General features: G+C 43.8%; 1 protein-coding gene across 2 annotated transcripts in view; it reads right to left on the bottom strand.

Moving 5' to 3' along the window:
- USP34 (ubiquitin specific peptidase 34) overlaps positions 1-15,847 on the bottom strand; it is a 2,709,276-nt gene that overhangs the window by 1,970,605 nt on the left and 722,824 nt on the right. For both annotated transcript variants that reach the window (XM_086927486.1, XM_086927485.1), the window contains exon 27: positions 1,556-1,656. In XM_086927486.1, coding sequence (XP_086783612.1) covers positions 1,556-1,656 — 101 coding nt within the window. The remainder of the gene's footprint in view (positions 1-1,555; positions 1,657-15,847) is intronic.

Here is a 15,847-nt window from a genome sequence, read left to right on the forward strand (position 1 = left end):
GGGTAGTGGTTAATCGTTCTCACCGAGCCATGCCTCCGATGGGGAGCTAACGCAGCTCTCCCGGGAGCGGCCGCTCTTGGCTTGTTGTTTGCTGAACTTAAGAGCTAGCTGATAAGAGTGTTTTGCCATCCTGGGTTATCTTGAGTTTGGTGGGGTATAACATAGCATATATGATATGGGCCTGCTGCAGAAGGCATATAGCCGGGAGAAAAATCGCAGCAGGCCACCTGCACCGCCATGGTGAAGTCTAGAAAAGAGGATATAATGTCCCCTTTGTATTGTGTCTGCCCCTTCTCCCTGGAAAGCTGGAGAATCGTGTTTCTGTGTTTGTAGTTCAACAGACGGGCCACAATTGGACAAGGGGAGCTGCATGGGCGGGCTTTGGTCTCAGTGAACTGAAAGCTCTTTTAACAATAAAAACAGGGGATAGATCTGCTCCAAATAGGTCCTGCAACAGAGTTTCCATGAAGTACTCCATCTTGGAGATCGCAGTGGATTCAGGCACACCCACTACGCAAGGATTATTGCTCCTCGAACGGGCCTCGAGTTCTTCATTTTTTTGTTTTATTAGGTCTAATATTTTGACCAATTGTAGGAGGCACTCCAAGGTGGCAGAGTGGGCATTGTCCGACTCAGGTACTCTAGTTTTCAGGTGGTCAAGCTGGGGGTCATGAGCTTCGACCCGGTTTTTACATTGTCCAGGCGAGAGGTGAGCAGGTCCAGCTTGGCATTGATGTTTTTTAAGCTGGACTGCACAGCCAGGAGTATTCCCTACAGGTCCAAATCTTGCTCTTCGGTGCCGGTCTCATCTGGCTGGTATGATGCGGAGCTAACTCAACCCAAGGGCTCAGGGTCTGCTGGCCTAGCGTTGTGTCTTTTCTCAAATGAGAGTTAGACTGCCTGCCCTCCAGCTTCCCATAGCTGCAGGGGGTGGGGGACCTGCACCCCGGCAAAGGCCCAGAAAGAGTCTCACGGCCCTGGGTCCGTTGGGGAGGGATCACCCACTCCTCTACATCCACGTCTTGGGCCCAAGTTTTGTCTTCCAGCAGCATTAGGTCTCTAATGGGGGCAGTCACGCCTGTTCCAGGGCTCTAGTACCGGGGTGGTCACCACTGATGCAGCGTGCTTAATACTTTGCAGGGGTTGACATCTTCCTGCCTTGGATGGGCCCTATAGCGCTTGGAGAGGGCAGGGTGTTTTTTGGCCTTGGCACGGCAGCACAAAGTCAGTTGAAGAGATGGGGAGGGCACCTCCGAAGCAGCCTACCACGCTCACCCCACGTATCACATTCACCATCTAAGGCCTTTGAGAGCCAATATCATGGGCAGTTACTGAAAGTGTTGTGGCACCACAACAGTATTATCTTCTTTAATCCCCTCCCCTCCTTCCTTTCCATACATTTCTGTTTTCAGAACTAATCATTAAACGGGAATGTATGTATTTTAAAGCAATGCAGACATTTTTGAAATTTCGCGTGGCTCAGTTTCACAAGAGTTCTTTGCTGTCCTTCTGAATTACTTCAATAAAAAGTTTTAAATAATGCTCATAATAATACCTGCATGTCTTTAAAGCCCAGTTCATTAAGTGTTTTCTCATCATAATCCGTAGTTAATTCATGCCCAGAAGAAATCATTCGCACTGGTCCCATCAGCCCGCCTGAAACAGAAAAATGTCTTAATAATCCACAATGCAAATTAACAACTACTGTAGGAAACACATGGTGTTTTACATAAGAAAAGTGAGATGCATGACCATATTTAGATAATGTAAGTCAATAACTGGAAAACCCAGTGTAATCTAAATGATGACTAAACAGTACCACAAGCTTTCAAATATTTGCTATTACCAATCGCACTTTGTTACTTAGCCTTTTAATACAATTCAACATGCATGTCAAACTTCAAGTCTAAAATACAAACCCAAATAAAGAAATGTTTTCAACACAATAAAATGTCTACTGCTCGCAATATAGTCTTGTATTTTTCACAGGAGCAAACGCTAAGCCCGCAAAAGAGGGCTGAGTCTTGGTGAAGGACAGGTTACCTTTCTCTACTACAGCATGGGCTTGCCCACATGAAGCAAACTAAAAGGCCTAATATTTCAGTTATTAAAGCAGCTCATTATCATTTGACCACCATTTAAAACATTGTTCCACTACTCCAGACCACTGATCCTACTAAATAAATAAAACAGTGGTCTGTTCTAAGACTATTCTATTTCGATTTGCCATTCGGGACAATGAAATTTGTAAGCCAACTAAATAAATAGTCTAATTTAACAGTGATTCAGCTAAACGTAGACTGATTACTTGAAAAAACCCAAATAAAAATGGTAATTGACTTTAGGGCTTTAACTCTCTTTTGGAAAGCGCTGCAGGAACCAGATCCAGAGATCCTAATAAATGGCTTTCAATTTAAACAGCCGATGAGAAAGCTTTGCTCACCTGGAGATCCTTAACTCGTTTCTCCAGAATGGAAAGTGGTCAAAGCAGGTGTAAAAATCTTCATGAGATTAAAATACAGTAAAAGTCAGATTTAATTCAAAAGTGGACTGAAAATGTGTTTCAAAAGACTAATGTACTTAATTATCTGCCAAGTTTTCAATTTCGTTACATAGGTGAAGATGAATTTTCATCTATTTGAAGTTTTACTTTGAAGAGATTTTTAGTTGTGTTATTTATGACTTGTTTTTGATGTATTAATTTATGACAATGAACTTTGAAGATCGGTTTCTGACTTGAGAACCCTATAAATAAATAAATTAAATTACAAGATGGCCATCTCTGCTGCTTCCTTTTCTTATTTAGGTCAGAGGCTGGGCAGTTAGTAACTCAAATCAAATTATTTGAGTACATGCTACCATATGGTTTGTACCATATAGTTTGAACATCTATTAGTGAGAACACAAGGTAAGTGAAAAGACATAGATTACAAAAATGAAAGAATGCAGGGTAAGGGGTGGAGTTAGAGAGTTGGGGAATGTAGAAACAGGCCTAATGACTTAAAGCATTGTACACTTCAATATAAGTGGACATTTTCACACCATTTGCTTTTAAACAGTTCGAACCAGTGCTAAACATCATTCAAACTAACTGCTCCAAAGTATTCCCAAAGAATTGGACGATCTAATGCACAAGATGAAAGCATCTCCTCGTAGGTTTTTCATCCTAGCCCCAAGACAAGTGTAAAAGTTTGCAACATCTCCAAATGTAGTATAATGTAATTTGTGACAAAAACCACAAATCTCAATGTCCCATGGTTTGTGAAGCGTGGTCCATAAGGACTACATGCAATGGCCATATACAAACATAATTTGCCTGATTTTTGTACTGACTTTAAACCTTGACCTAGGGAGCTGGAGGTCACTAAAAATAGGTGAAAACAATCAAACAAATTCCCAAAGAAGGAATCTGGCTCCAAACATTGGAGTTTGTTGAGCTAAGTAAAAGGTGAGGCAATGGGTAGATCTGACATGAGCACAAGACCATGACTTTTTTTTAGCAGATCTAGCACTCTAGGTAGTGATGCAGATGTTGCTCTGAACTCACTACTCCGGTTACAGGTCAAATTTCTTCTTGATTGAGTCTGACCTATGGGCATATTTCACCTGATGCAGATCTTCCACAAAAACCTATCCAAAAAGTCATAATTGAGTGGTGGCCGACTTTAGAAATACACTTTGCTTAGGGCTAACCTATAAGGACTTTTCTGGGGGTCTCAGGGCGTTGGAGGCTACTGGGTTAATTTTAAGACTTAATGGTGTCTGCCACTGAAGGCATGGGCCGCGCAAATGCTGCACTTTAAAACCTTGATAAAAATTCCCCTTTAGTACTCTATTATCTCAGGGTAGTAGGACCAAGCACAGAGCTTACTCCAGAAGGTACTTTGATGTTACAGACTCAAACAGTAGGACATAGCCAAAAAAAAGATTTAACGCCGAGACAGGTCTTATCCTTTTAAACAAAATGACTTTATTTACATGTAAGTAAATTATTCTGGTTTCAGTTGCCTGACGTGAGCAGTGGAAAGATTGTGGAAGAAGGGGGGAAGTTAGAGGAGCATTTATTTTTTAATTTACTGATCTGAAATTGACTGATAAATTAAACACAAAATCAATCAAAGTAGTAGAAAATAATTTTTTTCAAGGTGGAAGCAATTTACTGTCAGGTCCACTCCAAAAATAATTTTACAAAAAAAACATGGGCACTGGAGCAACAAGTGCGGGAAGTGGGCGAGGCAGCAGGTAAGGGAGAGAAACACAGGAGTAAGGTAATAAGTACTCAAGCAAGTAAGCAACAAAGCGTGGAGGGTAAGGAAGGAGCAACAGAGCACAGGGGCAAGTATTTGGTGTTAGAGAAGCATGAGGGGACAGCTAAAAAACACATGTACTCAATGTAATGCTTCAGTGAAAAGAAACAATTAGCTCTCCAAAAATTAAGCAGGGGAAGTATGGAAGCCAGCCAATTAGACAGATAGTAAAGAAGCTTTGTGCCAGCAGAGGGTCAAACAAGATGGACAAGTTGGTACAAGGTGAACCAGAGTAATGGAGGCTTCTGAGTCCATTTTGGAAGCCCTGACCGGTTCCTCTGCACAGGATAGAGGTGTGGCTGTTTCCCAGACAGTGGAAGTAGAGGAGACCAATACACAAAAGTGGGAAAAGAGGAGACATGGCTTTCGTTAGAAATTTATTTAGCTCAAGTTGCTTTAGAGGGGCTGCTCATTAATCTTTCCGAAGCACTGCTATTTGATAGATGAAAAGGAGTGAAAGGCGAGACAGTGTGAGGGGTCCTTTAAGAGAGGCTAGCCTTTCACGATTGCTTTTCAGTATGGGTGTTGATGAGCTAGGCACAAAGAACTCTCACCTCTTTGTACCTCAGTTGTGGATACTCCAGGCTAGAGACTACCCTGCTGTGACAAGCATCACTCTGCATAATGGCTGTTTCTGTATTACAGACTGGGGAAGCAAGATGAAAGAAGGACTGACCTAATTCGGTTCTGCAAGTTCTGTCAGAGAATGCACATCCCCATCTGCTTTCAACATATACAACTGACCGACTTGTTTTTCCAGTTCCATGTTCTCTTTAACCAAGGAAAGGAGTACTCCACAGTCTACTCAGAAGATTGCTGTGCAACCACAGCTGGTGTCCCAGAGGTGAGGGGACATTAACTGGAGTCCGATCTGGAAGGAAGAAGGTGGTCCCCTATCCTGAAGTGCCTGGAAGCTAACCTACCTGGATGGTCAACATTGAAGGAGGTGTGACTGTCCAGGGAAGGCCAGGAGAGGCTGATCCTAGAACAGGGGTTTGTTCACACAGGAAGAGTGGAGTACAGTCTTTCCTGAGTGACCTGTACTGCGCCTTTGTGAACTTGTGTCTGAGCAGTGTGACCCTGCATCAGGAAGTGTGCAAAAGCGGATGGTGCTGCCACATTGAGATGTGGTGACCAAGCGGACTGAGTCATTTTAATGTGAAGTTGTACCAGAGTGGACTAAGCCACCAGCCCAGCAAGTGAGCAATAATGAGGCCTGCTGCCAAAAGACTAGTGGCCAGAGGTGGCACTGTAATTCGAGTAACTAGGCACAAAAACTCCATAGAGTGTAGCAGTGCGCCTGTACCTAATAAGTGCTGAAGTCCACAACTATAACATGAGAGAGAGGAAGGGGAGGAGGTACAGGAGGGCTCTGGCCTGTGAACCATCCATGTCTGACCTGTCGTCTGTAGTACTGAGTATTCTGTGTGCATTTAAGTATTTTCTTTTACAAAAGATAAGCATGGTAATGGACAATCTGTTCCAGCGCTGCTAGGTGACTGTCGAGTTCTGAGCTTGAAGCACCCTATGCTATGGCCCTGAGAAGCCTGTGACTACTTGTCATCGCTATCAGAGAGTCAAGTGCTGAAGGGATTGTACTTTGCCCACTTTCCAGGGCCATAGGATGGACTCCAGGGAAAATCAGAGGAAAATCTCCCCAGTTCCCACAGCTGAGGCCCAATGGCCCGTCGAATGGTCTGTTCCTATACAGAGGTCTTTAAACGTCTCACAGCACCACCCATTTGAGAGTTCCCTTGCACCTCTTTACAAACTGGAATGCACAGCCACTGTGTATTTTTTGTACATCACGTCTTTCAGATGCATACTACCTACACATTCCTTACCTTTTGAATCATCTCCTGGCAGTTGACTAAAAAGCAAAACTATGCGACACCTCTCCTGTGCCAATAGGGGACTCCACACCTCAGTTTCTGCCATGGATCTGACATCACGGAGTCTCACAAGGGGCCAACCCAGGGCACTAACCCAAGTTCCCTGTCCTTTTTCCAACAGCCTAGGCTAAGACAAGGCTGACTACATTGACAAAAAAGGCTCCCGTTAACCAAAACTGACTTGACCCTTATTGGTGAGCATTCGCACAACCACGCCACAGAACGAGAGGTGTGAGGAATCAATGATAATCTGCAAGTTGAGAGAGTATACACCAGAAGATCGAGTTACCTACCTTTGGTAATGATGTATATGGTAGAGACACAGTCTAGCTGCAGATTTCTTAACTCAGAATATCCCAAGGCGTCCGTCAGACTTGATCCGGAAAACTGTTTCCCAGTAGTACCTCTGCGCGACAGGGGACAGCATCGCCCGGCTCCGTCCTGACGTCGTCCACGGAAAATATGTCAATGGAGCCATATAAGCCCCCCCACCGGCGCGCTGACGTAGGTTTTGTACTGTGAAACTATTCAACGCCACAACGTGGAGGCACTACAAAAACTGTGAGAGGACAGTCACCCCTACAGCAGGCATTAGAGCTCCAAAGTGTGGCATTATATTTAGGGCTCCTGGTGTTATGGTATTTATTTTTTTAACATTTAAGTCTGTATTTTTCCATATTTATTATTTACCCATGTTATTGGTTTTTATCTGTATTTATTTGTGTTTCACGAGTAAATGGTGTTGTAAAATGGTACATTTCCACATTTATTTAACTGGTAAACTTGCACTCATACTTTGATGTCTGTCACCTTTTGGCAAATTAGGAAGCAAAAATTACAAAATACTACACACACAGGTTAAATATTAGCATTAAATTCAAATATATATTAAGCTATGCCTGTATTTAAGTAAATCTCATCCCATTTTTTATCTCCCCACTTGTCTTTGTGCTCAGCTGTTGACCTGGAATTCATTAGGGATAACATGAAGTCACCCACAAGAAGCACAATTTTTATTTTCCTGTATTTAAACATAAATACAGACAGGAAACACATTGTTTTCTGTCTGTATTTATCTGTAAAAATCTATAAAAATGGAAAACTGGAAGCCTTAAATTATATTATATGTGAGGTCCCACCTGCTTGAGCGGGTAGGCCCATATGATGCCTGATTCCATTACTAGATGTTACAAGTTATCAGGCAGACATCTTACGAACATATACTGGGCACTGCTAATCACGAATTATCTGGCTAAATGAATGCTGCACTGAAACCAATGATGTATATTTTTGCCAGTATCCGATTGATTGTGACATGCCCCTAGAGGGCCTCTTACGGGTACCCACTGAAAATCTACTAGCCCTCAAGTGTGTTGGCTGACTGGTATTGTCCAGTTTGCACCTACAGATGAGTTTCTGACCTCCTGTAGGTGAGAGCTCATGCTCTCAGGGGCAAGAAACAATGCCTTCTCTGGAGGAAGACGTTCACCGCTCCTCCAGCAGGATGGTTTGTGAAGTCAGCATATCAAGGACAGAAGCTTCAAAACCTCTGCCGCCTGGCATATGCGACCATGGCCTCTCCCCAGAACTGGGAAACGCCACTCCAACACCCAGTTGGTACCGGAGAAGAGCGAAAATTAAACATTCAAAAGGCGTGTCACACTTTTAGGCTAGGCACGCTACTAAGGTGGGCCACCTGAAGTTGACAGTCGAGAAAGGACTTCATCATATTGGATTTGGTGAAACTAAGATCTCTGGATTAGGATTATGCCCACTCTTACAGCAGGTGGTCACATATGGGGTGTAGTCACCCCAGGTCTAGGTAGCCCATTGGATACTACCCTACACTCCCCCAAAAAAAACGAAATTCAGTATTTAGCGGTCCCCCTGACACCTGGAAAACAGACTAGTCTACTAGGAACCGAAGGAACAACAAAGAAGAGCCACGGTTGTGAGAACAGAGGTCCTGCACCAAAATTGGTGCCAAACCCTGCCTGGCTACATGCACTGCGTGAATCACAAAGACTGACCAGTCCAAAAGCTGAACAGCCTCCCCAAACATTTGGAGAGCTGTTCCCCCTTCACCAACCAAACAGCATCTACCTTGGTGTGGAGGAGCCATCACTCTGGATTTGCAGGCACCGACCTCATCAACCTGGTATTTAGTCTTGCTGGTCATCGGGCCCACCGAGAGAGTAACTCACCAAGAAGAGATTGACGTGAGTCCAGGAGGTCAGCCCGTTGCTTTCACCGTGTTGTGAAACAATGACCACTCCTGGAGCTCTTCAGTACCAATAACCTGAGCAGTGGAGCTCTGCAACTGCCAAGGCTTGGGTGTCCAATACGCACACCACCAACGCCAATTCCAACCTGCTGTCAAGAGACTTCAGTATCCACGAGGACTTCGAGAGTGGCCCTGCTGCCCTGTTTTCTTTCCCTCCCCAGATCACTAAAACCAAGTGAGAGCTTCTAACTACAGCAACCTACCAGACGGGCCCCCCAGCCTGGGTTCATGTAAACCAACTATGTCCCAGAGACCCTCGAGAGCCTAGTCCCCTTTTGGGTTCTGCCGGACTTGTCCTTAAGTCCCCACTTGAGCCTTTCCTTTGCAACTACTTTTTCAATAGACTTTACCATGTAGCACTCAAGGCTACCAATGCGGCCAACACCTCTGCAACCAGAAACACCAGGGCAGGTAAAACCCGAACAGCTAATAGTTTCTTGGACCTTAGCCCATAAGCACCTTAAATCCTAGAAGGAATCCTCCAAAGACTTTTGCAAGCCTATACAGTATGTTTCTTCCATGGGATAACCTTACTGCATTTGAGGCTCAGACATCAAAACTGTTATCCAACTGTATTTTCTATTCCTACAAATATACATAACTCTGAAAGTACATATCTGATTATGATCTTGGTGTCCAAAATTATATAAAAATCTGTTATTTTTCAAAATTTGTCTCAGATTTCATTCTGGAGTTTCTCTCATTTATTAACAAATGCTTAACAATACCCTATGATAACCCGAAGTTGCTAGACCATACTACCACACATAGAGCACTTGGGATTATTAATTTAATCCCTTGTAATCAATAAGGATCGTCTGTGCTTTTTGCATGGTGTGCTCTTATATTGGCACTACTACATAACAAGGCCAGATTCTTACACTGTCCACACTACCAACATGATTCCCACAAAGCGCCTATCTAGTAAAGTTTCAGATGTACGTACAATTATTGTGGGACTGAGGGATGCCAAAAAAAGAGGTAACAAGTGCTGCAACATACGCTCAGGGAGAGCTTCCATATATTCTGGGACATACCTAAAATGACACTGCAAAGGATGCAGGAGCTACAGAGTATAAAAAATAAGCACTGGCTTCTTGAGGTTATAGAGCAATAGGATAAGTTACTTACCTTTAATCCTAGCACTCTTCCAGGGGTATCCTCATCAAAGTCATAAGCACTGAATATTCCCGCCCATGTGCGGTGACCCCGGAAATAATATAAAAATTATATAGATAAATCACATATATACAGCTCTACATATATGTATGTACATATATCATTTTTTCTCATAACAATGCAGCTCCCCATAGGAGGCTACACAATGGAATTACCCATATAAAGATTATTTGCAAACATCTAAAAAACACATGAGGGCAAGTAACACTTGAACTCTGTTTTTTAATGCGCCAAACACTCATATCATGAGAACTGCAAATAAAGTAGACATTGTTAGCCTACAGGCTGCATTGCAAACCAAAAGCATAGAAAATGAAAGCATTCTCAACATAACTGGCACTGTGCCTTTAAGGCAGCCATGACCCTGGGCTTCCCATCATGCCTCAGAGGTGACAGTTAGGTCAGTTGTTCTTTGCATAACCCCGAGAGTCAGGGCTCAACATTATCCATTAACACTTAGACAATGTCTCATTTACCTGGGGAGGCGGGTGGGTTGCTTATGACTATCCTTCTCTTCCAGGGGATCCTCATCAATAGTCATAAGCACTAAATAGAATATAAAGCCCATCAACCACCATCAGGTAAATGAGAAAAATCACGACCCAACAAAATGCAACAGCAGAAATCAGCTGTTGAACAGATTCCGCAAGGAGGCCTGGCCTACTTGGGTGTCTGCTCTGGTGTCTGACTCTAGACAATAGTGCCTGGTAAACGTATGGACGGACCTCCAGGTCGCCGTCTTACAGATTTCAGACATGGGCACATTCTGGAGAAAAACTGTAGTAGCTGCTGTTCCTCTGGTGGAGTGTGCTTTGGGAAAAAACCCCAGGGTCTTTTGCGCCAATTGTAAAGCAAGTTTGATACATGAAACTAACTATCCATCGGGAAATGGAAGTTTCGAAGCTGCAAAACCAAATCTGATCGACCCATAGATGACAAAAAGTTGATCAGATTTTCCTATATATATGGACCGATCTAGATAGAATTTAAAAACCCTTTCCAGGTCCAGAGAATGCCTCTCAGCTGAAGTAGAGGGATAAGGAAAAAAGGTGGGTAGAGAGATGGTCTGGTTCACATGAAAATCTAACACCACCTTAGGAAGAAAAGAGGGATGTGTCCTCAACACCACCCTATTTAGATGGAAAACTGTATAGGGCTCTTTGGAACAGAGTACCTGTATCTCGCTCACTCTGCGAGCTGATGTGATTGCTACCAAAAAAGCAGCCTTCGAAGAAATATGTTGCAAGGTTGCTTTATGTATGGGCTCGAAGGGTGAACCCATCAATTTCGATAGCAGCAGGTTTAGCTCCCAGGGTGGCGACGGGGTCGTATCGGAGGGTAGACTTTTTTCAAACCCAGCAGAAAATCCTTAACAGCTTGCAATTGGAAACAAGCATTTACAATGCAACGGCCTCGCCTTTTCAAAAGTTAGAGCTATTGGCATTGTAAATGACAAATGTTTTATTTATGTGTTGGTTTTGAAAACAGATAAATAAATGGCATTGTCATTTACAATGGCAATAGCTAAATCTCTCGCAAATGCGAGACCTATTGCATTTGCACCCACCCACCCACACACACACACATAGATGTGGTGGTGGTGAATGTGGTGGTGTAGGCCGCTCGAGGCTGAAAGACTGACCTTTGGACTCTGTTTCCTTCTGGGACGCCGCCAGCCACACCGGGATTTCTCTGTACTTGGGGCACTTGTTGAAACCAGCTGCGGGACTGCGAGGACCAGGTAGCACAGCGCCAAAGACACCGGCCGCACCTGGGTCCTCTTCGCGCCCCCTCAGCACCTCCCATTTAGGTTGAACAGCGCACGCAGGACGCGCACGGGTGGGAGCCGGGCGCAGCCCGGGCCAAGGGCGGGCCCGTTTGTGCCCGTTGGTGACCGATTGAGACCGAACCGGGCCCCCCCTTTAAGTCCTGTGTTCGCCCGATTTGTAAGTTTATTTTGACACCCATTAGATTTTCTTTAGTTTAATGAATGTAATTGTTCATTAGTTGTGTTTTTGTGCTTACGCCCTGGGCCTAATATTCAATCATGACTACTAGAGATTCTCGGATCAAAACGGCAGCGGGAGGGGCAAATTTAATTGGCCCATTAGACAGTTTTATTATAAGGGCAAATTAATTCATTGACCAAGGGATTACTCTTATGGAACGCAGAGTTTCCCAAGATCTTGCCATGGCAAAAAGATCGTCCCTGGGACATATTTCAGCTGCTAGATTTCCGGAGCAGACTAATCTACCAGGCCTTGTACATGCCCATGTTGATGTTCATAGTGTTCCAAATGAGGTAGATTTGTCAGTATCCCAGTTTCTAACCGATTCTCAATTAAGCCTGGCTTTGGAAAAAACCCTGGAACTGACCATGAACTTATTGGGAGATGATAATTGCACCAGGCAGTCCAGGGAAAGGAGGGAGGGCGCCATACCCAAGAAAGAAAAAGAACAAAAAGAAAAATACAAATAAAGTGGGGGAAACATACGAAGAATCTAATAATCTTTGGGAGGAATCTGACCAACCAGCATTACGGGGCCATAGACAAACTGAACTAGATTTGACAAATGGGGATGTCAGCCCAGTACGTGCTTAGGCTTCTGCCATTCTTGTAGGAGATTCTGATAAAGGTGAAGTTGAGGGGATATTTCTAACCAAAATGGGTTAGCTTTTTAAATTTTACTTCTCCCCTTTAAAGGTTAGACTGTCCCATATAGAAAAACAGTTAGCTGAACTACATGCTCTCACCAAAAATGTACCAACCCAAGTGGCGCCTAAAAGTGGGGCAAACAAACTTAATCAACCAACTAAACCTAAAAACAACAAACCTGTGGGACCTCCAGTTAAAATTATACCTACTCCAACGGTCCTTGCAAAATCAAAGGCACAAGTAGACACAGAGAGGAAAACGGAAGATACATCCAAAAATCCTAGTATAAACCCTAGTCAGGGAGAAAAATCATGTGGGGCCCTGCCTGTACCTTCTACTAGAGAATGGAGTAGAGGAGGAGGAGGAGGTAGACTCATTGTGAATTTACCACCTGAGTCGACCCCCTATGTGGTGGTCATGACGGGGGTCCCGGAGTTGGCTGACCACACGGAGGAACCGAATTGGTCACTGAAAAACAAGGTCCAACACTGGTTAAATAGTAATAGACGGCTCCCGCTAAACCGGTCGAGCAAGATCTTAATGGTGCGTTGGGTACATTGTATAGGGAATGAGAGGAAAACAACCCAGGGTAATTGCATTGTGGTAAACATTGAGGATCCCTACACGGTTGACCATATTTGCTCATGGAACCTGCAAGGTGGAAATGAAGGCATCAATACTAAACACCTCTCTTTTTTCTACCCCCCCAGGCGGCGCCTGGCCCTTGATTATGATTATAACTGGCGAAGAGTAGGTCGCCGAGATTGGGGAGGTGATTGGGGGGACTGGGGCGGAAATTTCAATAGAGACTTAGCCTTTAGAGACACTTGGAGAGGTATCCCGACTGCCAATAGATTTGGTTGTCTGGAGATGGTAGACTGACTGTCACCGGATTGTATTCCTAATGGGGGGCTGTAGAGAATACGGATATGGACAAGGTTTGGACTACTAGCCCTATGAAGAGAAGCTATGATGAAGCAGTGGACCAATGGGGTAAACCGGTTAGTAATATTAGTAAATCTACTAACCCGCTGACTGTTGATATAGTAGACCATGGTGGGGGGAGAGGGGAAACAGAAATAACACCGCGGGCTGATGACAATGTTAATACTGGATTAAATCAGTGTAGTTCAGAGAATACGAAAAACATCACTCCACCATCTATTGAGGTGGTAATTAATACCATAGGAACAACTCAGGGTGGGAGTGACATGATTCAGCCAAAAGTAACAACCCCCCCGGGTGAAGGAGACAGTCGGGTTGAGGGCAGCTCTTTTCGACTGATATCTTGGAACATAGCTGGTCTGTCTCGGAGGCTGGAGGATCAGGTGTAGTTACAATACATTGAATCCTCCGACATACTTTGCTTCCAAGAATCTTGGTGTAGAATGGACTTTAGCCTAGATGGTTATCAGATGTTTAATGTTCATGCAGAGCCTTCACAAGCAGGAAGAGCCAAAGGAGGCCTCATAACAGCTATTTTCGTAAAACATAACCTAATAAAAATGACCCTACTGATGAAATCTCCCTTGTATCAAATGCTCATGATCAAGGGTTTATTTTCAGTACCCCTGCTTTTAATAAACTGGTACTATAACATATTTGATACCAATGCTACTGCGGTTATTGAAAAACTACAGGAGGAGATTGTCAAGGTGACTAACATGGTTTTCCCCCTTTTTATTATATGGATAGGTGATTTTAATTGTACTTTGTGTAAGTTCAGTGGGTCCAGCATAATATTGTTATGATTAACGAACTATGTGTCCTCGACATGCCTAGTTTCTCCAGACCAATAGGTATACCCACTTTTCAGGGTACAGGGGGGCCGGGTGAGTACAATTGACTTCGCTATGGTCTCTATCAGGTTTGCTCATCTTGTTAAGGATTTTCAGATTGATGTGAATCCTGCTAGCGACCATAACCCCCTAATTGTGAGTTTTGACCCTGTCTTTGAAGGAACCCAAACCCCGGAACAGCCAATAAAATATAGTCAGAACCAGGGGGTTACACTGAGGTGGGACAAGGTAGATGTGAGACAATTGTAGGTGGATATTTTTAAGAAAAACAAGGCGTTGATAGAAGTCTGTTTAACGCCTACCATTGAGCCAGATACAATAATTAAACATTTTGAGGCACTCTTGGGAAACGTGGCTTCCCATCTCATAAAAACTGTGAAGGGGAAAAAAAAAAAGCCGACCAAAATGGTTTGACGCAGAATGCTTTGCTGCGCAAACAAGTTTAACGAAGGCTTTACATCAAATACCACGAGACAGAGAACTTGTTAGAAAATCCAGGAAACTGTACAAAGATGCGATTAATAGGCGGAAATCAGAATTAAGGGCCAAGGCCTGGGAAGATCTGGGGATAGCGGCAGAACAGAAGGATAGTAGGTTATTTTGGGAGGTATTAAACCGACCTTTCTTAAAGAGTGAAGAAAGGAGCAACATGATAGTACATATACCGGGGGACACCTGGGTAACACATATGGTAACATTTTTAATCCAAATGAGGTGTTGCTAATCTCTGATGAGGAGGCTGGAGACTTTAATTTGGAGTCAGCTAAAACACTTAGCCTCTCAATCACCCTCTCAGAGATAGAGATTGCCTTGAGGAAGGGCACTCCATTAAAAGCCCCAGGGCCAGACGCAGTTCCTCTAGATTTCTTCAAACATAATGTGGAGATGTGGGCACCACTCTTACTAAATGTTTTTAGAGCAATTGTGATGGGGCGTATCCCAACCTCTTGGCAAGAGGCGATAGCCGATATCTTTAATAGATGCGTCCTGCAAATTGATGGGCAGATTGATATTGGCACGTCTCGAAACATGGGCGGAATCTGCAGGTATTATCGTGGATTCCCAGAATGGGTTTAGGAGAGGTAAGGGAACCACTGAGCAGTGTCTTAATTTGGCATTAATAATGGGTAAGTACATGAGGGCTAGGCATAGTTGTATTCACTTGGCCTTCATGGACTTATCTAGTGCCTTTGAAACTGTATGTAGGGGTAAGCTGTGGCAAATGATGGAGACCATGGGGTTTGAGGAACCGCTTGTCACCCTGCTTCATAGACTCCATGCCGCAACATCAGTGAAAGTTAGATTCGGCCTAGGTGGCGAAAAGTCAAAATCTATTCCATCTACAGAAGGTGTCCGCCAGGGATGCATCTTGGCCCCTTTTTTATTCCTGGTATATACTAATGGTCTGGAAAGCTTTTTATTGGACAGTGGTGAAGACTTTCCCCAGGCTAATGGTAAACGGATACCGGTGTTGTCATATGCAGACGACACGGTTTTAATGACCCTCACCGCCAATGGCATGCAGACTTGTCTAAATGCCTTTCAAGTCTTCATGGAAGGTTTAGACCTCAAGGTCAATTTTGCCAAGTCTTTTGCCATGGCCTGCGGTCCGAAAGGGGTAAAATCTTGCAGGTACATGGTGAAGAAATCAATTATTGCGAAAGTTGACAATTTTAATTACCTGGGTAATTTATTTAACAAAAAACTCAATTGGGACCCCTTAATCTCA

This window comes from Lissotriton vulgaris, chromosome 6 (genome assembly GCF_964263255.1).
Source record: "Lissotriton vulgaris chromosome 6, aLisVul1.2, whole genome shotgun sequence".
In the NCBI taxonomy this organism is placed as follows: Eukaryota; Metazoa; Chordata; class Amphibia; order Caudata; family Salamandridae; genus Lissotriton; species Lissotriton vulgaris.